The 24534-nt window shown below is 37.7% G+C and overlaps 2 protein-coding genes across 2 annotated transcripts; both read right to left on the reverse strand.

Moving 5' to 3' along the window:
• Window positions 1-444: 444 nt before the first annotated feature.
• Window positions 445-5650, reverse strand: LOC108429157 (anterior gradient protein 2 homolog). Its single transcript, XM_017700706.1, has 8 exons — window positions 5548-5650; window positions 4909-5035; window positions 3559-3622; window positions 3363-3415; window positions 2910-2986; window positions 2714-2777; window positions 824-907; window positions 445-695 (listed from the first exon to the last, which is right to left on the reverse strand). The coding sequence occupies exons 2-8, from the start codon at window positions 5024-5026 to the stop codon at window positions 646-648; spliced, it is 510 nt and encodes a 169-aa protein (XP_017556195.1). The 5' UTR covers window positions 5027-5035; window positions 5548-5650; the 3' UTR covers window positions 445-645.
• Window positions 5651-14160: 8510 nt separating this feature from the next.
• cdk5 (cyclin-dependent kinase 5) lies at window positions 14161-24140 on the reverse strand. The gene is made up of 12 exons (XM_017700731.2): window positions 23974-24140; window positions 22468-22556; window positions 22315-22382; window positions 22079-22139; window positions 21100-21156; window positions 20205-20300; window positions 18932-19006; window positions 18687-18783; window positions 18521-18590; window positions 18142-18202; window positions 16740-16820; window positions 14161-16625 (listed from the first exon to the last, which is right to left on the reverse strand). The coding sequence occupies exons 1-12, from the start codon at window positions 24008-24010 to the stop codon at window positions 16539-16541; spliced, it is 879 nt and encodes a 292-aa protein (XP_017556220.1). The 5' UTR covers window positions 24011-24140; the 3' UTR covers window positions 14161-16538.
• Between the last annotated feature and the right edge of the window lie 394 nt (window positions 24141-24534).

Below are 24534 nucleotides of genomic sequence, written 5' to 3' on the forward strand. Positions count from 1 at the left end.
AGAGTAACAGCTAATTTAATTCTAGGAACAAATGGTCCAGCCACGTTTGCATTGTTGTAAACTGTAATTTTGCTGTTTCATTTATATAGAGCCTTTAATGAGCTGAAACAGTATCAGTTAAATCTTACAAAAAAACACCAAACCCACATATACATATATGACTTCTGTGAATTTCTCTTTTTCAAATAAGGATTCATGTTTGTAATAATAAATGAACTTGCAGGAGTTTCAGTAAAATTCACATTAGCTTGTTGCATTAATTTTTTCACTACAGTGTGCATCTATATGGCTCGAGAACTACATTCTCTAGAACCTCGAATGCGAAACCAGCTGGTGTAGTTCACTGCATGCATAAATTCATTCATTTATTCATTCATTCATGCATTCTTCATTCATTTATTCTGTTAAATCCATTTCTTCTGAATAGGAATGTGATGTGAGAGGTTTTTTAGAAGGCTGTTTTTTTTAATCCAGAAAAGAATTCCACACTGATGAAATTCATATGTTACAGTTACACTGCAGAGCAAACATACTGAAAAACATCACAGTCAACATCAGAGCATATTTTACACCAGTAAATGGGTAAACAAATGTAAACTCTCAACTGGGAGAAGATCCGCTTTGGGATAGTCTGGCATGTTGATTTTACAGCTCTGTTTTCATGAGCTTCCTGGCTTTCTCCATGTTGCTCAGCACTGTCAGAATGAATGTCGTCATTAATGGCAGCAATATAACATAATGAAATCTACAGTACTCAGAGAAAGCATTTTTGGCACATTATAACTGAATTACATTTGTAATCAAGCGAGTAATTTGAACTTACAGATTTTTATATCACTTGGTTCGTAGGCATACTTGCGGTTGGAGTAGCGGCCAGTGATGTCAGCCCGAACAGTCATTGAGGGATCTGTAGAAACACAGAGGGATGAGTTAGTTGTTGATGAAAAGGATCTCTTATCAACTCAACTGGAACTTAAAAACTCCAAATACAAAAAATATCAATTTCCACATTCTATAACCAAAATTGTTTCAAAAGGATGTACAGCATTTTCCAGTTGGATATATATGTAAGAATACTACATAAAAACAAATGCTCAAAAACATTAATATAAAAACAAACCAAAGCTTCAATAAATTAGATGTATGTGAGAACTTACTAAAATAAAATGACAAACCTATTTTCAAAAAAGTTGGGCCACTGTGCAAAATGTAAATAAAAACAAATGCAATGATATGCAAATCATATAAACCCTATGTTTCATTGAATATAGTACAAAGACAACATAGCAAATGTTGAAACTGAGAAATTATATTGTTTTTTTTAAATATATGGCCATTTTGAATTTGATGCCAACAAGACATTCCAAAAAAGGCTGGCAAAGTTGTGTAATGATAAAAAAACACCTGATGGTTTATTGGTAACAGGTCAGTAACATGATTGGGTATAAAAAGATCATCCTAGAAAGACTGAGTCTTTCAGAAGTAAAGATGGGGAAGTAATGTTTATCAACATAAAATAGCAAAGAACTTTTGCTTTTCATCATCTATGGTACATAATAACATTAAAAGATTCAGAGAATCTGGAGAAATCTCTGGAGTCAAGGGACAAGCCCAAAAAACAGTATTTGCTGGCTGTGATCTTTGGGCTCAGGTGGCATGATTCTGTAGTGGAAATCACTGCATGGGCTCAGAAACACTTCTGAAAACAGCGATCTATGAACACAGTTCATCACTGCATCCACAAATGCAAGTTAAAATTCTAAAATGCAAAGAAGAAACCACATATACAAAGGATCCAGAAATGCTGGCACCTTCTCCTGGCCAAAGCTCATTTATAATGGACTGAGGGGAAGTGGAAAAGTATCCTATGGTCCAACGATTCAAAATCTGAAATTCTTTTGGAGATCATGGACGCTGTGTCCTCTGGGCTAAAAACCAGCCAGCTTGTTATCAGTGCACAGTTCAAAAACTGAAAATTATGGTATTAGTGCACATGGCATGGGTGATGTGAACATCTGTGAAGGCACCATTAATGCTGAATGATATATAAATGTTTTAGCAACATATGCTGCCATCCAGACGATGTCTTTTTCAGGGAAGGCCTTGTTTAGTAAGACAGCAAGACAATGTAAAAACACATTCTGCAAGTATTACAACAGCATGGCTCCATTTTAAAATAGTCCAGGTGCTTAACTGACCTGCCTGCAGTCCAGGCCTGTCACCACTTAAAAAGTCTGCATTATGAAAATAAGACAAAGGAGACCCTGAACTGTTGAGCAGCTGAAATCCTATGCTAGGCCACAATGGAAAAACATATCACATTCAATTCTGTTTTATAAAATATTTTTTGTTTTATAAAAAATAAGAAATTTTCTCAGTTTTAATATTTAATTTGTTGTCCTTGTACTATTTCAATGAAATATAAAATTTAAATGATTTGCAAGATTGCTTTTTGTTTTATTTACATTTTACACAGCATCCTAACTTTTTTTTTTTAATTTAATTTAACAGATTTAAAAGAAAATCACAACTAAACAAATATTTACAGACTTCTGAAAGATTGCATGGTTGCATGAATTAAATTTAAGTTTTTGGGGAAATGAATTACGTAAGCTGCCAGGCCCTTGGTGAGCTGACAAGGAATAAAAAAATAATAATACATCTGTCTATGCTCTGCAGAACCTCAGTCCACATCTTTCAGCCGTTGACTCACCAACAAAAAGGATTCTGGGAACATAAATCCCATCAGGCGACAGATGCTTGTCTGTGGTTTCATGCTGTAATGCAAATGCATTCACAAGATTACAAACATGGTTCATTGTTTTTTGTTTTTTCATAATAAACATAATCCATTTGAATTAATGTGTAGGAATTAAAAATGTGTAATGTTTAAATTTAAAAACTCTCACCACCAGGTTCAGGAGAATGAAGTTCTCATCAGCTATCTTCTGGATCTTTTCATCCTCAGCAAAAGCTTTCTTCAGAGCTGAAGAAAGACCAGAACGAATAAAGTACTGTGTATAAGGCAGAGACAGGTTACTCATTTTTCAGGAGATATTTCTGAGGAGATTAAATATGACAGTGTTTTAGTGTATTGAAGGGGGAGGTTGAAGGAAAATAAGTGAAAAAACCAGGGGAGCCAAAACTGGATTTCAAAAATTATCAAAAGATCCAGAAAAAATTCTTCTAAATCAAGCTCCACTCTTGCTGTCCACTGCCACTCAGTCCTGATCAAGTAGCCAATTTGGTATATAATTATCAGAGTATGACATGAAAGCCTTTTTCTTCAAGCCTAGCCTGAAGTTGGATCATGAGGACAAGGCTGCAACCGGCTGACTTATTAGCTGGAGTTAAAATCTTACCCTGGCTGTGTGGGCAGTCGTCCAGGTGGAAAATGACCATGAGAGGCTTATTCCTGTGGTAGAAGATTTCTATATTAAAACATGGTGATGCATTTGTGAGCTCACAGTGTTCAATACAACCATACACATATTATAGATGGTATAAAGCAGGTATGACTGATCAAATGCATATAGTAGCAGAGCTAATGTTTCTCACTTTGAGCGTGCCCAGAAGAGTGCCTCTTCGTATGTCTGGGCCCAGATCAGCTGATCACCCCATCCTGAGATAGAGTGAAGGCAAATTCACAACACTGTGTAACACTTCTCATCCCATCCCACAGTCCCATCATTTGTTACTGAAACTATATATTTAAAAATAAAGGTGCCATAAAGGACAAAAGGAGATTTCTGATTATGAAGAACATTTTAAAAATTTAAAGAACATTTACATAATGCAATCATTCCATACCAATTTAAGGGTTCCTTTTAGAGCTTTTACATCCTGTAGATGTTCTTCACACTCGAAAAGATTCTTTATTTACAAAAAATGGTTCTCTTGTTTCAGTGGAAGCTTCTACTGAAATATTTGTACCAAATCAGAAGTGGTTTTAAGGCAAGAACCCTTTGTGGACCTTTATTTTTAATATAATAATGTCTTTGTCACAAAAATAGGAATAACCAAGATTTTCTCTATTGGAATCAAACTGTGCTGTGCAGGGTTGAGAATTGTTCCAGTGCAGTTCCACAGAGAGTTGAGTAGTAATGAAATTATGTAACATGGTTAAATAATCAGGATTCAAAAGTAACAGAATTCCATTACAGGTACAGAAAAATGGCAGTAATCAGATTATAGACGCATTCTGTAAAAACACAAACTACATTCAAACCACGATGCACATCAGATGCAATTTTTCAGATGGCAACAACTTTGCAAACTATTACAGGTGACGTGAACTCACTCCCCTAATTTCTGTTATCGCCTTGTTTTGTACTGCAACAGCCAAGCGGACTAGATGGTTGTTTTTCAGCCACATCAAAAAAATGAGTTTGTCACATGTAGTGTACATTTTCAATAGTAGCTCAACCTCAGCTACAGGCATCTGATATATACATGCAAAAATATGTTTCAGCTCCTGAACGAGGGACTAGACTCTTTACATAATGGAAAGAAAATGAAATGGAATGGAAGAACTTTATTAACTGCTGTTTTCAGTTGCCACCCCAGTAAATTCACTGGGTCTAACCTTGCCACCCTGTCATAAAAGTTCTGGCTACGACTCCCTTATACATGTTGAAAGCAGTGGTAATCATCCCTCCACCTTATTGCAGATTTTCCCATCAAGCTAACTCTCCATCCATAACACCATAACACCCATCCATCAACTGAACCAGGACATCTGAAGCTAATACTTAAAACTATCATGTGGAGTCGTTGAATTGAAGCTGAAGTCTGCAGGATGGCGGGTCTCCAGGAGCAGGGCTGGTGAATACTGGTTTAGAGTAACCCTGCCAACCCTGATTCCTCACAACTTAACTATAAAGGCAGGCATATGGAAGAAAGTCTCACCTTTGGAGAGAGTCTGAGGAACTCTTTTCTCCTTCTTGACAGTGGCTTTCTGTGTTCTCCCCATGATGGAAATCACGACCACAAGGACCAGGAATATTGACAGCAATACTTTAAGCATCTTCTCAATCTAAGAGTTTAAAAAGACTGACTACAATTATTAGGAGCACTAAAAACCTTCATGGTTTTGTCTTGCAAGCTTTATTAAAAACAACAGCACATGAGATAATTGTGATGGTATTCTCTTCTATGCCAAAATCCATGATATACATACACAGTTAAAGAGAGTATCTGAGCATCTAAGACAAAATATATAGTACAAAAGAAGAAAAGAAATAATTATTGTTGTAACAGATGATTTGCTTTATAAGGCATTATAAATCATTTTTCATGGCCTAACATTACAAAATATAGCTAGCTTAATTAATTTATCTTAGAAAGACATGTAAAAAATAAACTTTCAATAATCAAACTAATAATCAAACTCTATAATTGATTGTATCTATTTATTAATGTCAGTATGAATACTTTTCAACTCTTGAATTATTATAACAATTCTAACATCAATTTAATGAGAATGTATTAATAAAACAAAAGTATAGTTTTAAATTAATCTTAAAATAATACTTCAGAGTTATTTACCTTTGCTTTTCACTTCTGGTTGCAAAGTGAGATACAGGCAGAACTCTGTTTCTCTCTCAGGTATGAGCCGGTATTTCTAGGAGTGAAAAAACTACAGACATGCTTAAGAAATTGCAATACTGTAACAGGAAACTGTTTCACAACCTCCCTTAACATCTTACAGTGGTGATTCAGCATTCGTGTAATGATGACTCTGTGAACGGTTAGTTCAAAAAATGAAACACATTGTTATATGTTTCACTATGTTTCAAAATATACAAGGTATTTATTATTTTTTCATTTGGGATAGCACAAACAGTGGCACTGCTGCAGGTTCACAGATGCATAAATATGTAGTTAGTAGAAAGAATAGATATTTCAGCAGCTATATTATATATCTGATAATGATTAAGAACAATGATGTATAAATTCCAGAGGGAGAGCAGCATAGACATCGCTGATATAAGAAGTGCAGTCTGTGAGTGTCTGTTTTCCATCGCATTAGATTTATAATGAAACAATAAGGCTAAAGTGCAGAATGTCGGAAATTCACCTTTAATTTAAGAGAATCTTTATTGGGTAATAATAACACAAACTCAATTCCAAAAAAGTTGGGACATTGTGTGAAGTCCTAATAAAAACAGAAAACAGTGATATCAGTTGACCTTTATTGCATTGAACACCGTAAATAAACACAATATTTGATGGTTTACCTTAAAAACTGTTTTTTGCAGCTGTGCTTTTGCAACATTTGCAGAATGTTTGTTGGCGCTATTATGCTGAAATAAGCATGGATATCCCTGAAAAAGGTATCGAAAAGGCCACATTTGTTGCTCTAAAATGTGGATTTGCTGTTACCTCTCAACACCAGGACCAAAGAAATGCAAGTCTGTTAAGTCAGAATAAGTCAGTCATGATCTTTCTTTGCTACACGTTTGAGCTGCACATTTTAGTGCTTTCTTGCTTACAACTCATATGATTCAACTCAGTAGCTCCCTCATGGTGCTAGAATAGGTGTATTAATGGGCAAAACTGGGAGAATCCAGGATCAGGAATAGTAAACACTGCTCATCTTTGGTTTTGTACAATAATGAAAATAATTCATTCATAGTTCATTGTGTTTTTCATCATAAACATAATCCTTTGAAATGCAGGAAATAAGTTAACTCACTGCACAGTTCAGGAGAATGAAGACCTCATCAGCTAGCTTCTGGATCTTTTTATTGTACGCAAAAGTTACCTCTGGCTGGACATTGTACATAGTGCTAATATGTTTGCACATCTTCTACAAGAACAAACCATTTCTATTTATCTGCTAAGTTTAACATATTGAAAATCTGCTTTGCATCATGCCTAACAACTCCCTTCCCTTGATAAGACTGCAGTAACTCACAGCCTTTTGTGGTTTATTGCTTTATTATTCCACCAGGGGTGGAGCCACAGATTTTGTTCTTGCTTCTTTTGAAAGGGTCAAGGCATACTCTGTGGCAGCAAGTTTGTGGAACTGGTTGACAGGAAGTGTTACTGTATGCTTGTTAACAATTTGCATGGCTTTATACAAGCAATACACAAGATAGAGTACAATAAATGTGATAATACTTAGTTTTAACAAATTTTTAAAAATACGATTGTTGGGTGGTCTTTTTAAATGACTGTGTTCAATATTTGTAGTGATTTTGTATATCATGCCGTGTTTGTTATGTTGCCTTTAGTTTGATTTCTGTCTTAGAGACCACAATGTAAATTAGGCTTTGGCTTTTTGTGTTAACTCTGACTTTTTATATTATGACATGACCCAGTTTTGAGGTGGGAATAATGCTTTTATCCCAGGCATCTTAGGTGGATGCTAATATGTGTATGAGCGCTAGTTTGAAACTGTATACAATGCCTATGAAGTACAGGGTGAGAGTATGTCCAATCTGTGGCGGTTAGATTTAAACTTTCTCAACATTCTGCCATTCATTTCTCCCTCAGAACTGCCAACTTAATGAAGTGGAAAAACAAACAGAAGGTTTTTCTGTTGCCCAAGGTGCTTAATGAGAAATCTACCCATGTAGTTTAAGTCATGGCCATCAGGAACAAGAGTACTGACAACAATGATTTAAATATTATTTCAAGCTGGTCAAAGAAGATCAGATATTTAGCAAGTTTTAGAAAAGCTTGCGCATGTTTTCTTTCTTGTAAACTGAGCAGCCATTTTGTCACTGTTCGATGAAAATGTTGGATATCCACTTTTCTTTTTTTCTCTCATAGCTTACAGAAATGCCAGCTGCCCTTTGCACTGTATAATGATTCCAGGACAAATGGACCAATAGATTTGATCCAAAATGACTTGGAATAAAAACTTTTTGTATTAATAAAACTGAAAGCTTAGAATGTTTTTTCCTTCTCCTGAAAAATTATCATTTCAGGAATAGAATGTTTTGCTCTGACAGTGACAACATGCTTTTACAACCCCAAATCCAATGAAGTTGGGACGTTGTGTAAAATATAAATAAAAACAGAATACAATGATTTGCAAATCCTTTTCAACCTATATTCAATTGAATACACTACAAAGACAAGACATTTCCATCCATCCATCCATCCATTTTCCAAGCCGCTTCTCCGTCAGGGTCGCGGGGGATGCTGGAGCCTATCCTAGCAGTCTTCGGGCGGAAGGCAGGATACACCCTGGACAGGTCACCAGCCCATCGCAGGGCAGACAGACAGACACAGACAGTCACTCACACACTCACACCTAGGGGGAATGTAACATGTCCAATTGGCCTGACTGCATGTCTTTGGACTGTGGGAGGAAACCGGAGACAAGATATTTAATGTTTTTAAATATGCCTAATAATTTTAAAGTTTAACACAATTTACTGAGGTTTGTAATAGATAATTGAAATAGGACATAACTGTTCCGATAACATATATTCATGCACATATGCACATATATATTCATGCCCCCTTTTATGAACCTTACTAAATCTACTTACAAAAAAAACAGCATGTGTATGTGTAAACAGGTGACAAGAAGGACTGATGAGCTGATTTATTTCATTTAGCTCTGTTAGAAAACTGCATATATGATAAATGAAGCAATGCCGCTGAGAATACTCATGGCAATTTAGAAATAAATATGCTTGATATTACAAAAAAAGAAAACTTCAAAAAATATTTTGTACTCAAATTAATTTATTATGATGTCTCCATATAGTGCATATAGTACATGTTTACTAGTAAGCAGCAATGTATGCTATCTTCTTTCTTTCTTAGATATCACCTAATATAACAGAGTGGTGAGTTGGAGGAACGTCTAAAACTGTACAAAAAGCAATATTGGAACAGGAACAGCTTCACAAACACCCTTTAACATCTTACAGGAGAGATATGACAATGTCATCCCTCCACTAAGACGTTAAAGGTCGTTGTGAAACTGTTCCATAATGACATTAATACTAGCGTAATGATGACTAAGTGAACGGGACAGTAGCATCCTCAGGTCATGGTTCACATGTGCGCTATTGGCATCAAAATTCAGTGGTAAATTTCTATATACATACAGTACTGTTAAAAATCTCAGGCAGCAACAAGTTATCTTCACAATAAGTGTGTTTTTGCTTATAAAAAACATCATTAGAATAAATACAACCAAACATTACAGGAAAAACTAATAAAAATATCTTTTTTTGAAAAAAGAATTTGATATTTTGTGAACTAATTTGAAGAACCATCATCATTATCATGCGGATCACAAATATGATTGCCATACCTTATCGATCGAGGCCCGGGTTAACAACGACCGCCTCCGGTGCTGTTGACCAGCAGGGTGCCGGTGGAAATTGGACGGTCGAAGACCATCAAACAGGAGAGGAGTAAGGCGGATTAGAAGGCAGCGAGAGAGAAGGAAAGGCAGGAGTGTGGAGGTTAGAGTAGGGACTCTGAACATAGGGACAATGACTGGTAAAGGCAGAGAGCTTGCAGACATGATGGAGAGAAGGAAGGTAGATATTCTGTGTGTCCAGGAGACCAGATGGAAAGGAAGCAAGGCCAGGAACATTGGAGGTGGATTCAAACTGTTCTATCATGGTGTAGAGAGGAAGAGAAATGGAGTAGGGATAATCCTAAAGGAACAGCTTGTGAAAAGTGTTCTGGATGTAAAGAGAGTGTCAGACAGGATCATGAGCCTGAAGTTGGAGGTTGATGGTGTCATTTTGAATGTGGTCAGTTCATATGCACCACAGGTTGGTTGTCAGTTAGAGGAGAAAGAGGAATTTTGGAGTAAGATGGATGAAGTGGTAGATGGTGTCCCTAGAGAGGAGAGATTAGTGATTGGTGCAGACTTCAATGGACATGTTGGTGAAGGGAACAGAGGGGTTGAAGAGGTGCTGTATGGTGTGAAAGACGGAAGGAATGCGGAAGGTCAGATGGTTGTAGATTTTGCAAAGAGAATGGAAATGGCTGTGGTGAACACATATTTTCAGAAGAGGGAAGAACACAAGGTGACATACAAGAGTGGAGGGAGGTGCACATGGATTATACCCTTAGCAGGAGATGCCACCTAAAGGAGATTGGAGATTGTAAAGTGGTACCAGGGTAAAGTGTAGCAAGGCAGCATAGGGTGGTTGTCCGTAGAATGAGATTAGAAACAAAGAAGAGGAAGAGAGTGAAGACAGAGCCAAAGATTAGATGGTGGAAGCTGAAGGAGGAGGATGGTTGCAGGCAGTTCAGGGAAAAATTGCAACAGGCCCTTGGGGGCAGTGAGTAGCTACCTGAGGACTGGGAAACTACAGCTAAGGTGGTGAGAGAAACTGGCAAGAATGTGTTGGGTGTTTCGTCTGGTCAGAAGAAAGAAGACAAGGAAAGTTGGTGGTGGAATGAGGAAGTCCAGGAGAGTATTCAGAAGAAGAAGGCAGCTAAGAAAATGTGGGATAACCAGAGAGATGAAGGTAGTAGGCAAGAGTAATGTGAGGCTAGTCGCATAGCGAAAAGAATGGTGGCAAAGGCAAAGGCTCAGGCCTATGATGAGCTGTATGAGAGGCTGGACAGTAAAGAAGGAGTAAAGGACTTGTATCGTTTGGCTAAACAGAGAGATAGAGCTGGAAAGGATATACAGCAGGTTAGACTGATAAAGGATAGAGAGGAAAATGTACTAGTGAGTGAACAGAGAGTGTTGAGTAGATAGAAGGAGTACTTTGAAGAACTAATGAATGAGGAAAACGAGAGAGAGGAGGACAATGGGGGGAGAGATAGTGGATCAGGAAGTGCAGAGAATTGGTAAGGTGGAAGTGAGGGCAGCTTTAAAAAGGATGAAGAATGGAAAGGCAGTTGGTCCAGATGACATACCTGTGGAGGTATGGAGATGTTTAGGAGAGAAGGCAGTGGACTTTTTAACCAGGTTGTTTAACAAAATCCTGGAGAGGGAGAGGATGCCTAATGAGTGGAGAAGCAGTGTACTGGTCCCCATTTTTAAGAACAAGGGTGATGTGCAGAGCTGCAGTAACTACAGAGGTATAAAGTTGATGAGCCACACCATGAAGGTATGGGAAAGAGTTGTTGAAGCAAGGCTAAGGCGAGAGGTTCAGATCAGTGAACAGCAGTTTGGTTTCATGCCCAGAAAGAGTACCACAGATGCAATTTTTGCGTTGAGAGTGTTGGTAGAGAAGTACAGAGAAGGTCAGAAGGAGCTACACTGTGTTGTGAATTGTGGATCTAGAGAAGGCATATGATAGGGTGCCAAGAGAGGAACTGTGGTACTGTATGAGGAAGTCAGGTGTAGCTGAAAAGTATGTTAGGGTGGTGCAGGACATGTATGAGGATAGTGAGACAGTGGTGAGCTGTGCAGTTGGAGTGACAAATGGTTTCAAGGTGAAGGTAGGGTTACATCAGGGATCAGCTTTGAGCCCCTTCATGTTTGCAATGGTGGTGGAAAGGTTGACAGATGAGGTCAAGCAGGAGGCTCCATGGACCATGATGTTTGTAGATGACATTGTAATCTGTGGTGAGAGTAGAGAGCAGGTGGAAGAGAATCTGGAGAGGTGGAGGTTTGCACTGGAGAGGAGAGGAATTAAGGTCAGTAGAGACAAGACGGAATACATGTGTGTGAATGAGAAGGAGGCATGTGGAAAGGTGAAGATGCAAGGAGTAGAGGTCGTAAAGGTGGATTCAAATATCTTGAGTCAACCATCCAGAGCAATGGACAGTGTAGAAAAGAGGTGAAGAAGAGGGTGCAGGCAGGATGGAGTGGGTGGAGACGGGTGTCAGGGCTGATGTGTGACAGAAGGATAGCAGCAGGAGTGAAAGGGAAGGTTTACAAGACAGTAGTGCGTCCTGCTATGATGTATGGTTTGGAGACTGTGGCTCTGTCTAAAAGACAGGAGGCTGAGCTGGAGGTGGCAGAGATGAAGATGCTGAGATTTTCGTTGGGAGTGACAAGGATGGACAAGATTAGAAATGAGCAGATCAGAGGGACAGTGAAGGTGGAGCAGTTTGGAAATAAAGCCAGAGAGGGCAGGTTGAGATGGTTTGGACATGTGTTGAGGAGGAATAGTGGATATATTGGTCAAAGAATGTTGGAGATGGAGCTGCCGGGTAGAAGGAGAATAGGACGACCCTTAAATCTGGAAGCAAAAACTATTTCAGTTCCAGTGGCTTCTCTGCAAACGACAAAAAGAAAATAGGCATGTGGAATTAGAGCTGATGTAGGAATGAACCTTTTCATATGGAGAGGAAGTACTTTGGTACAACTGCTGGCGAACGTTACACTGACACTGACAAAATTGGTGCTGTTCCCAGCCATATTAGTGTAACAGTTTTAATGTTTCCCCGGACCGTGACTAGATGGCACGCCCTACATGTGCTTTTTTTAACTTTTTGCCATGTAATTTATTGTTAGCAAGCTGTTTCAACATCTCCAGTTAACATGGCTAATCTAGCTTTTTGGTCATGGATAGCGTTTACATATGCAGTGTTTTGTTATTCTATAGATTCTAGCTGACTTTGTCGTACTCTGATCTGAGTAAAAGTACTGTATACATGCACTGAGAAATATGATTACTGAGCTAAAGTCCAGCTCTCTTTAATGGATTTCTAGACCACACTCTGATTGGAGTACGCTGTTTACTAGGGGTGGGAGTCTTTAGGCACCTCACGATTCGAGTCGATTACGATTCAGAGAGCTGTGATGCGATTATCGATGCATCTTTTTTTCTATACAGGATTTTTATTTTTTCACAGTGTGAGGACTCGGTAGTTTTAAGTCAAAGTATTTGTAATGATCCATAATGCATTTAAGGTGGAACATGCTGCTGCCACTAATCTGCGATAAAATGCGAAGTTAGGGTGATATAAGATCCAGTAGTAATCGATGCCCACGCAGCACAAGTTACAGCTGTCCTAACCGTTTAATTCAGTGATTTTATAACTTCAGTTTTAAAATTTTTGGAGTCTCTCAGTCTTACTTTTTGGAGAAATGTCCTCTGGTCTGATAAAACAAATATGCAACTGTTTGGCCATAATGACTATAATTATGTATGGAGGAAAAAGGTGAAGGCTTGCAAGCCCAAGAACAGCATCCCAATTGAGAAGCATAGGGATGACAGCACAATGGTGTGCTTCGCTGCAGGAGGGACTGTAGAAGCAACATCTCTAGACTTCAGCCAGGAAGTTAAAGCTTGGGCACAAATGAGTCTTCCAATCGGACAACGACCCCAAGCATACTTCCAAAGACGTGGCAAAAACAACAAACTGAAGGTAATGGAGTGGCCATCATAAATCCTTGACCTCAATCCCATAGAACATTATGGACAGAACTTGAAAAAGTGTATGCGAGCAAACCTTACTTAGTAACTCCAGTTCTGTCAGGAAGAATGGGCCAAAATTTCAGCATTCAACTTGTTTTAACAAACAATTTAAAGGCAATGCTGCCAAACACATTTGACATTTCACATTATTAAAATGTAGTAGTGATCCCAAATGATTGAGAGGGAACATGTAACTGCATATATATATATATATATATAGGGCGGCACGGTGGCGTGGTGTGTAGCGCTGTCGCCTCACAGCGAGGAGGGCCTGGGTTCGATTCCCCGGCCAGGCGGCCAGGGTCCTCTCTGTGTGGAGTTTGCATGTTCTCCCTGTGTCTGCGTGAGTTTCCTCCGGGTTCTCCGGTTTCCTCCCACAGTCCAAAGACATGCAGTCAGGCCAATTGGACATGCTGAATTGCCCCTAGGTGTGAGTGTGTGAGTGACTGTCTGTGTCTGTCTGTCTGCCTGCCCTGCGATGGACTGGCGACCTGTCCAGGGTGTATCCTGCCTTCCGCCCGAAGACCGCTGGGATAGGCTCCAGCATCCCCCCGCGACCCTGTCGGAGAAGCGGCTTAGAAAATGGATGGATGGATGGATGGACATATACATACACACACACACACACACACACACACACACACATATATATATATATATATATATATATACATATATACACACACATATATATACACATATATATATATATATATATACACACACACACACACACACACACACGTACGTACATACATATACACACACGCTTACCCTGACACCTACAGGACACCTTTCAAAATCTCTACCACATTTTACTGTAGCTCTATACTGAAATCCTGAGTCATTTTGTCTTGATGAAAACATATTTAATAGAGGTGAAAAATAAACTCTTACAACGTAAACACACATACAGCAGAGTGCCAAATATATCACAAACAGAAACGTTCATCTTTATTCTGTGGTACTGTACTGCAGGGTTGATAAACAGGACTGTGCTGATTTCCTGGCAAATCTCACAGGCTTTGGTAAAGGTTGGTAACTGATTTTTGAGAACTTGGTGTCTTTGTTGTCTAGCATATGAAATCTGTACCTGTTGTCAATTAGAACAAAATGCATTGGTTGAATGCTGCATTAATATTTTGGTTTGTTTCTGAAAGTGAGCCTCCATTTCCCATTCATATTGAGTTTTCCAACAAAAGTCCAACAAAATAAACCAGGAACAGCCACACACCATAATAACCCTGATTTTCTGTATTTTAAAAAGTCTTCTATTCAGCAAACATTCATAAACAAATAAATACATGCATTCTAATTCACTTTACAGAACAAAATGGAAAATAGAAATTATTCACCATCCTAAAAGTAAACTAAGCAATGTATTGTTTTCCCCCCCAAAAAGGGTAGAACTTTTCTGATCAATGATACCATCACTATGGAAGGCCTGAAACCATATGGAGTATAATCTGAATTTATAATACAGTGAATGTGATGATAAATGTATTTAAATAAAATGTTCATATTTAAAAAAAAAAAAAATTCTTCAGAACGGTTGAAAAATACACAAAGTCAGTCAGAGTGATCTGATGTGTCCTGCTCTATTTTAAAAAAATAATTACCGAATTACTTACTGGTAGTATTGTGAACTGGACATCTGAAAGGTTTAATACCTCAAAAATCCTTCAAACAAAGCTATTATATGAAATGGTTACAGATACTCTGCCTGATAGTTTGCACCTAAAATGTATAACTAACATGCATGCACAGTAGTGTTACATGCAGGGCGTTGTAATGCAAAACTCCCCTTTTTTCACCATTATCAATGGTAAATTGATAGATGTAGGTTCACTGGTCACTTTGCACAGCTATACATAAAATGGTTATTGTCTGTGTTGTAGACATGGTCTTCCAGTTCCTTTTTGCAACCAGTGTAAAGAAAACAGACTGATAGGTTTCCTATCAAGGCAGAATTTCACATCAAACCACTGACCGATTTTGTTTACATCTCAACCCCTGAATTATGCAATAAAAAAAAAAAAGCCAGAAAACAGTTGGGATAATTACTCGACAGTCGTGAATATTTGATCTGTGTAGTTTGCAAAGTGACTGAGGTAACATACAGGTACCACAGGTGAGCTTTCCTACATATGTATCTCCTTATTTTTAAACCCGGGCACTTTAAAAGAGGCCTTCAATTTTCATTACATTACAATCTTTTCTCTCATTTTTGGAAATGCCACAATCAGGGATTTATGGACCACGAACATCCACAAACTACTTGGCTCCAAGTTCCAACAGTGGAAACCTGTCTCTTGTGAGGTCTGAGGATGATTCTCATGAGATATTTGAGCGGGTTCAGAATGTTTATTGCTACATATTCTGCAGGGATTGAAGGAATGACTTTAATGTGAATATTACACCATATGTTAAAAACACTATACACACTTCAGACATACGTATTGTCGAGGCTAAAGAGGAACTACTTGTGGTCCATGTCACACATCAAAAACACTTCAGACCTATTTGAGGGCTGAGTGGTGTCCTTCCAGTGACAAAAAAAGAAAGGAGAAAAACAAATGTACTATCTAACTCTCAAGAATGTCAGTTTTTAACCCAGCATGTGCACTAAAATGATGAAACATTTCCAAGTTAGAGGATATTTAGACAAAAGGTTCCTATAAATTTACACTATATTAACCTAAAGCTCCTTCATATATGGCTACTAGAATAAAAAGCCATAGAAACACTGAGCAGAAGGACTAATACTTTCTACACACTTACTATATTGTTTAGTAAGTGCAAAAAAAGCAAAATAAAACCTCATTGAACAAAATGATTATTTGCTTAGTTTCTTAAAACCCTTCTGTACATAACCATGCCACGGGCTCGTAAGCAACCTGTCTATTATCAAACTTACTTTGTTCATTTGGGCTTCAAAAAATAGATTACTTCCTTGAAGTCTTGCCTTCAAAATAGTAGTTTGTAAACAATTGAGAACTATTAAGCACATTTGGCAACTGGCTAAAGCAAATTTGACAGGGCTTGACTGGTGTAGTTTAGATGTGTCTATATGCAGTGTATATTCAGTGACATCCAGAGGAGAAGGTCACAGAAAAGGTAGGTGCAAACTATGAAGAATAAAGCCAGAAAGATGTTTTTGAGGGGGTGCACAAGGTAAGACCATATTGGTCCATTCTGAAGAATGAGGCTCAAGAGCTTTGGAAACTATGGAGGGCAGAAATCTGCAAAGTATGGGTGTTGTAGTGCCTCCTCTGCCGAAATACGCTGCACTGGATTGCATTTCAGAAGATTCTACAATGAAAAACAATGCAAACAGACACAATCACTACAATCAGAATACCTGAGGGAAAAAAAAGCTTCTGAAATAATGGATTTTATACAAAGGGACTGTTTTTAATAACCTACCTGAAGTAAGTCCCGTCCTGTGCTACTAAGTTTTGGGACAACATTCACCAGCGATGTGGTTGCAGGATACATTGGATATGGCTATAAAACATATAATCCATTTTTAGTTATTCCAAAGGAAAGGTGCATTCAACAATAAATCAACCTCTAAAGCTATATTTTAAATGAAGCTTTTGATTAGAAATATAAATTATTAACTGATGAACCATTTAATGACAAACAGTTGTTCAGCCAATTGTTACAATAATCAACAGTTTCTATTTGAACAGCAGTGATGTTTGAGAGGATGACAGCACAACTACAAAAAAGTACCATATCAAAGCAAACATGTATAAGTGATTAGACAGACTAATAGGTCTCAAGGTTTAAGGTTAGGGTAAATGACAGTAGATTTTACAGATAATTAGATGTGAGGTGAGCATCTACAAAGCATTTACAGTCGGCTATCCAAATAAAGTGTTCCATCTATTCCATCCATGTTCTCTTAAAGAAAGTGTGATGCATGGTGGTGTGAGGAAATCACACACGAGCAGGCAAAATTCTAGACAAGAACATAGTGGATGGTGAGACTTTCAAGAGCTAGTGAGGCACACTGGGCCGAACCTGCACTGGTCATGAATTTGTGTTTGTTTTAACTTGAGCTGAGTAATGACTGATAAACATAATTTTGAATTTCAGAATACCAAACTTTCAGTAGCTCATCATTCTATATTCCACTGATTTTGTTTTTGTCTTTCATGAATACATTACAGTTCTCAACCCCTTGGTCTAAACAAAAAAGGTTATTACTTGGGGTAAGAACAGGGGTGTCCAATCCTATCTGTAAAAGGCCTGTGTGGCTACATGAATTCACTCCAAACAAGCTAGAGCACATCTCCACTCCACTTGTTCAATCAGTTGGTCTTAGTCTTCAAACAATTTATCAGGTGACCTCCTACTTTGTTGGAGTGAAAACCAGCAGCCATACCTGCCATTTGCATATAAGACTGGACATGTCTGTCTTAAAATATGGCTCAGCCAAACATATTTCGGGACTAGAACCATTTGTTTGTAACTGTCACCGGAAGAAAACCTTGTATCTCCATTTCTGACATAATTTGAAAACATCTGGTACCCTTTACATTGTATGTAAATTTAATGATGAATGGACTAACAGAAATAACCTAAACTGACTTAGAAAAATTTTGGTTCCATTGACTTACAATAAAACATTAGAAGTAAATTATGTTTTTTCCTTCTCCTTAAAGTTAACAACAGTGACTAAATATATACATATCGGTGTATTTATATAATAGATCAGACAAATATAACACTGTTTAGTACTGGATTGTGTGTGTGGTGTTGACACTGGACTGCAATAAAAAGATTTTGGGGAAAAAAAGCAGTAAAATGATTGTTATACCTTATAATCTGGGAGTTTGGTCATAGTCTGCCACTGCTCCTCTGTTGGGGTCCCCAGCAACGTGCCAACATGTTAAAGAATGCCAGCAGTTCATGAAGAGATATTTGCCTTGCAAATTAGCAGAACTAACTTTCAAATGTTACTTTACCATCTCGAGTCTGTATGAAACCACTACTCAACTTAAGCCATACAGCAGTTAGCAGGAAGGAACTTCAGAGATACCTCTGCATATTATGATGCAAGGACAAGTTGACTGGATGATAAACATGCCTGCATTATGCTAGTACATGTATTAGGCAAGTACAAAATAAGAACTACCCAAAGACTACCAATATACGGTTGGAAAAAAACAACACAAACAAAAACAGCTAAAGGATATCTAAAGATCCTTTTCAACTGGTCATCCACATCATTCCCAGGAAAAAGTGGCCGACCTGCATTTGCTAGCTCTAAATGCAAACAGAAAATAATGTTAACATTTAAAAAAAACAATTTTGTAAACAAGCCACATTACTGAGATTCTTTTTTTTGTTTCCATTTCTAACCTGCAAATATGCATCCAGCTGACCACATGTCGATTGAGGTTGAGTACAATTTGGCACCAAACAGCACATCTGGTGGCCTGTACCACAATGTTACCACCTAAAATGAACCAAAACTAGTCAAGCCACACAATGCAAGCTAATCAATTGTGACACGTCATGTTTTTCAGTGAAAGAGTTAAGGAATTTAAGAATTAAATTCATTTGAAATGAATCTGAGAGCAAAAGACACATGTACTTAGTCCTACCTCAGCAGAATAACACCGAACAGGAATTCCAAATGCCCTGGCCAAACCAAAATCAGCTAATTTCAGCTCACCATTCTAAAGAACAATAAATAATGTCAAATGTAAAGAAGCATGCAATTAAAGCCAGGTGTACCAACCAGGTCCAAAAAAATAAGCTTGTTTTAAATATGAAGGAGACTTTAGATACTGTGCAGTCTTATTTGACATTAGCTGTATTCTGAAGTACTGGAGTATTAGTTCTTGTAGCTGGACTAGTAGCAGTAGTAGTCTAACTATTAAACCTTTGTGCTACTATTGGTTTCATGCAAGGTTGAAGTGTAGCATTGTGATAAGGGATCCATGTTCAGAATCAGCCAAGACCAGAATTGGCTACTTTTTGCTCCAAACAACAAAACAGGCAAGTGAACTCTTGCTTTATTTGAATGCTGCTAATACACCTACAACAAAATATTGTAGTATAATTATAATACATAACTAACTGTGTTAAATAGCCAACTGTCTCTTATTACACCTTTTATTTGATTCATGTACTTTAAATAAGCAAAATATGCTATTTAAATAGGCAGATTTTTCATTTCATAACTTTGTGCCTGTTTGGTCCATTAAAGAGCAAATGGTGTTAATTACATCTCAACATTGGCTAATTCAGTGCTAATGTGTTTCATGTTTTTGTTTAGTTTAAAAAAATAAAACGCATGTGTCTAGGCACTTTATTTCCACAATTGTCATTCTGTCATCAGTATGCAAGTTTCATCATAAATGTATCAACACTGCAGTGTTGTTTCTCTTGAGCTCAAGAGGCTAAACTGCCTGATGTGCAGCACTTAAATCAGGTGTGAGCAGTCTGCACTTAAAGGGATAGCCATCTCTTTGACACAACAGCGAATCCAGCTATTGTTAGGCTATCAAGTACAGAATTCTCACTGAAAGAAAACCCCAAAACCCTCTGCATTTCCCATCTCAAATGCACCCGATCCAACCATGCATGAAACCAAACATGTACCTTCTACAAGATCAAATAATCAACAGGAAAAATGTTTCTACTCTGTCCCGTTTGCAATTGTTGCAGCTATACATACTGTACTTCATATTACTTTGAATTATTTGATCATGCACACCAACAGTCACTCTCAGCAGTCCGATTTTATTCATTAAGGAAAAGAAAGCATTAGTTAAAACAGGTGTTGGCACTCAGAGTTAGAACAAACCGCTGTAGAACCATGACCATCAATAGACCAAATTGAGTATGAGGTGATTGGACAATCGTACTTACTCTATTAATAAGCAGGTTTTGTGGCTTAAGGTCCCGGTGAAGTACATTGCGACTGTGGCAGAAGGCTAGCCCTTTCAGCAACTGATACATGAAGGACTGTAGCAGAAAAGGAACACCACCACAGTCAAACATTTGGCACGTGAAGAATGCTTTTGTGCACATTTATGACAACTTATACATAATCCAGCCTGCAAATTAAGGTTAAGTGACACAGCAAAAATGTATTACTTATAGACCTTTTCATAATTTACAATGTGCATTGTGCTGCTTAGTTTTCTTTTGAGATTTGCAAGCACGTAAGACTGCATATGGACCAGCAAAATATTACTTAAAACCTTATACAACTAGAGGACCTGCTGTAAGGGCTAAGCAATATTACTCTTTTGAAGAAATCTGTACAAAAACCAAAAATAATAATAAAATATAAAGCTAGAAAATGACTCCACTGAAGTGGAACAGAGATGCGTTGTCTTAAAGATCTTTCATCCCAAACATTGTCATGTACAACATAGCCAAATCTTGAGCTGATCATTTGCACTTTAACAACCAAATTCTATTTATGTATTCAGTATATCTATGCAGACTGCCTGCTAACAGTGAGCAACCAGTCTGTTTGACTTATGGAGACAAACAGAGCAGCTTATAGACAGGGCAAGCTGTTAAAGATTCACATTAGGTACGCTCAACTCTGCTTCTGAAGATAGATTAACTGTAACTGCAGTTAGTTCTGGGTTAAATCTACCACTCTTCAGGATGGTGCATGCCCTGTAATAGAGTTGGGTGCCCTTGGAGGTACATTGTTCAAGTTACTGAAACAAAAGATTCACTTCATAATGCATTTCAATGAGATGGTGTTTCATGGCTTCATATTAGACAGCACAAAGAAAACACTTACCTTTACAATCTCTGGATCCAAGTCTCCATTGCAGCTGTCAAAATATTTCTTTAGATCCTATTAATGAAGACACATACATTGTTGCTATTTAAAAGGTTTTGAGTCACTGTTTTCAATAATTATTAAGAAATTAAAATTAAGCTATTTTAGATGTGTCCACATCTGAGGATGATCCATTAAAACTGAAAAATGTGGGCAATATTGAGAATAAATATCCAGAATACCCTGTATTTAAGAAGTCATTATCAAATCTCCACAAAATTAACTTAACAATAAACAGCAACAGTTACAGTATTATATTAATCATTCACATTTCTTGAAAATTAGGAAAACACTGAATAAAAATCTAAAGATACTTGCTGATGCCTAATTTACAATTAATTAGTTTGTATGAATTGGAAATGTTCATGCATACTTTTATGAATAAAATGGAAAGTTTATATATTTAAAATATGAAAATATTATTGTTTAACCCAGCCCTGAAATCACAGCCGTTGCTGTGGAATCAGTCTGCCTTCTTGAGAGAGTACGCAAGTATTTTCTGTTTGGAAATCAGCAATGGCACTGGATCCTTCGTATGGATCCTGTGGAGTGCCTCCACTGGATCCTATCCTTTGTAGCTAACCTAACACTGCTCATTACAGGGACTTATTTGAGAGACGGTCATATAGTTGGGACTTCTTCAGGGTGGAATATGATTGATACTGATGGTAGCCATCAGCACAGACCCACACGTTTCAATATCGAAGTTACATTTTTCTGACTTTTATTATTTTTTTGCATAAACAGTAATACACGTAAACATACATTAAACAAATCTTAAATACTTTGCCTTGGTTACAATAATTCTTCATCTGGATAACATGCAGCTGTCCTATCCAGTACATAATAACAAAAGCTAGGAAGCTTATCAAATCACTACTCTGTACAGCTTTGAGACACTTCAAGAAGACATTTGTCTGACCAAACATTGCCTTACCTGGTCACAGTATTCAAACACTAGCGTCAGCTTTTTATCACTGTGTAGAACGTCGTGCAACCTTAATAAACAAAATAAAACAAAACAAAAGCAAACAGAAAAAAACAATCAGGACTAACAAGTATTTAATATTTCAGTACAGTATGTTAGCGAAATAGAAAATGATAATTATTTAGTGACTTTAAATGTGTCAAATATGAAAAGACATGAACTGAAATTCTAGTAAATAACTCTACCTCACAATGTTTTTATGTTTCAGCTCCTTCAAGAGGCAAATTTCTCGTAAGGCTGAACTGGGAACTCCCTACAAGAGACGGTGGTTGATTTAAAACAAACACATTACAATATACAGTTAATAAACTGCCAGAAGCACTGTGTGAATGACTTACCTCATCATCATCATCCAGCCTGACCCGTTTCAAAGCCACTATCTCATGAGTCTCTCTGTTTTTAGCTTTGAAGACTGTTCCATAGGTACCTGTTGGACGAGACCAAAATCAAGCACTGATTCCCAGTTAAGAAAAGCACTGTAAACCATCACATTGTGTAAAAACGCACATAGCCACAAATCATGGTTTCCATTAGGTTTTAAAACCCTATAAAGACAATTAGTGTTCTCTATTATTCAATGTATTATTCTCATTATAGATGGCACACTTTACTATACTGACATAGATATAGTTCTTTCTTTCAAATCTACCAAGCTTTAAAATGAGCTATATTCAATTGAACACTTCACTTAAAATGAGAATCTGAATGCAAGCGTTCATGCTCAAACGCTACTACCCCACAGGAACAAATAAATGGCTAACAAGCAAGGATGCACCAACATGAAAATTGTAAGTTGAACTCAATATTTGATGTTTTTCATGTACATTTTCCCACCGATGCCTATACAGATCAATAAACATTTATAAAACATATAATCTATCAATCTGCCAGGTGACATCCCACAAAGTGTGCTACTACAGGCTAGATTCATAACAGGAATGAGGAATTTTCTTTCCTGCAATACCTGATCCAGCATCTTGTCCTGATACCATTACCTGAAATCAGTGCCATCTCTAAATTTAGTTATTAAGCTGTCATATTTAGTGTGGAGAATACAACAATCCAATGCTACCAACATGCAAGGATGTAAAACTACTGGCGTCCTTCTCTGTCTTGGTGGACACAGGAACCAAAGCAATGCTCTCCAGAAAAAGGATCCCTAGCAGCTGATGGACCATAGCTGGATCAAAACGGATCTCACATACTCACTGGTACCAAATGTCTTACTGCTGAGCTACTAAATGAGGACTTTGAATAAGCATGTATAAATAGTAGGTGCCAAATCTATAGTTTTAGAGAGATTAAAGACTGTCAACATACCAAAAGCAAAGACAGGCCGAATATTAATTACTGATTTAGGCGAGTTCTTCTAGTTACCTGGAATGCCACATTTATAACCTATGATGCACAAGTCATTTTAGAATACTTGAGGAATTACAGGAGGCAGTGTCTGTATGAATACAATAGGATAGTGCTTTGCAGCATATTAGCTATTATTATTAGACGTTAACGAACTGTTACGGGACCTTAGCGAATGGCTAGCTAGAGACACACAGACACCGGACACTTCACTTTTGCCTCATTTTTCAAACTTCCAGGTCTGTTTTTGCCGCGACACACATAACTATTTATTAATGGCAACCTCTTAATCACCTTCCATATTTTCTAGCTACCTCTTTAAATTACAACCTACAGGTAAGCTGAGGTAGACAAGCTGGCCTTCGCCGGTAAAGCTAAGCGGCTCTGTGCTTGCTTAGCTAGCTAGCTGCTATCCCTTGGCTAGCAACAGCACTAGCGTCTTTCCCAACCAGCGGCAACGGAGGCAGCTTAAGGCATCAACTTACCCTCTCCAATTTTCTCTAGTTTTTCATACTTCTGCATGTTGAACCAGTAATACTAGCTGTAAGCAGCTAGCCGGCTGCCTGGTTCCACTGTGTACTCCGATATTTTGTTCGCTGGCTAAGGCAGTTTTATCCACTTGATACCATCAGCTAGTCAACAAGAGAAGGGGCGTGGCTGCCTCGTCAACATGGCTAGACTGAGGCGACACTTCAAAGTATAAGTTCTAGCTTTACCACAACCAGCCAAGCAAATGAAAAAAATTACCCATGACGTTTGCAAAACAGCAATATTTGATCACATTTACAAACATATTTACACAGGGGTCCTGACGTGTCCCGTACACTTTAGGGAGCCATTTCAGAATCTACCACAGAGAGATGAAACTATTTAGATATTTTGAAATGAACGCACCAGTGTTTTCATAATTCAGCTCCTTCAGAAAACAAAATTGTCTTAAAATGGAATTAAACCGATTTCTCAAAAATTCTGTTTAATTAAATTAAGATCTAAGCAAAAAAAGTGGTTTGATGTTGAATGTTTCGTTCTAGAAAAAAAAAGGTCTA

The sequence above is a fragment of the Pygocentrus nattereri genome, chromosome 3, assembly GCF_015220715.1.
Source record: "Pygocentrus nattereri isolate fPygNat1 chromosome 3, fPygNat1.pri, whole genome shotgun sequence".
NCBI classification, from domain to species: Eukaryota; Metazoa; Chordata; class Actinopteri; order Characiformes; family Serrasalmidae; genus Pygocentrus; species Pygocentrus nattereri.

What these genes read in the sequence shown, in the direction of transcription:
- cdk5 (XM_017700731.2), bottom strand. Translation starts at nt 24,010, where the DNA reads ATGCAGAAGTATGAAAAACTAGAGAAAATTGGAGAGG. An exon ending in CAGTTGAAAAGGATCTTTAG is followed by an intron (nt 18,203 to 18,520) that starts ATATCCTTTAGC and finishes ACATGTTGGCAC; the next exon opens with GTTGCTGGGGACCCCAACAG. An exon ending in CAGGACGGGACTTACTTCAG is followed by an intron (nt 16,626 to 16,739) that starts GTAGGTTATTAA and finishes TTTTCATTGTAG; the next exon opens with AATCTTCTGAAATGCAATCC.
- LOC108429157 (XM_017700706.1), bottom strand. Translation starts at nt 5,026, where the DNA reads ATGCTTAAAGTATTGCTGTCAATATTCCTGGTCCTTGTGGTCGTGATT. An exon ending in TCCTCAGACTCTCTCCAAAG is followed by an intron (nt 3,623 to 4,908) that starts GTGAGACTTTCT and finishes ACTCTATCTCAG; the next exon opens with GATGGGGTGATCAGCTGATC. An exon ending in CGACTGCCCACACAGCCAGG is followed by an intron (nt 2,987 to 3,362) that starts GTAAGATTTTAA and finishes GTCTTTCTTCAG; the next exon opens with CTCTGAAGAAAGCTTTTGCT.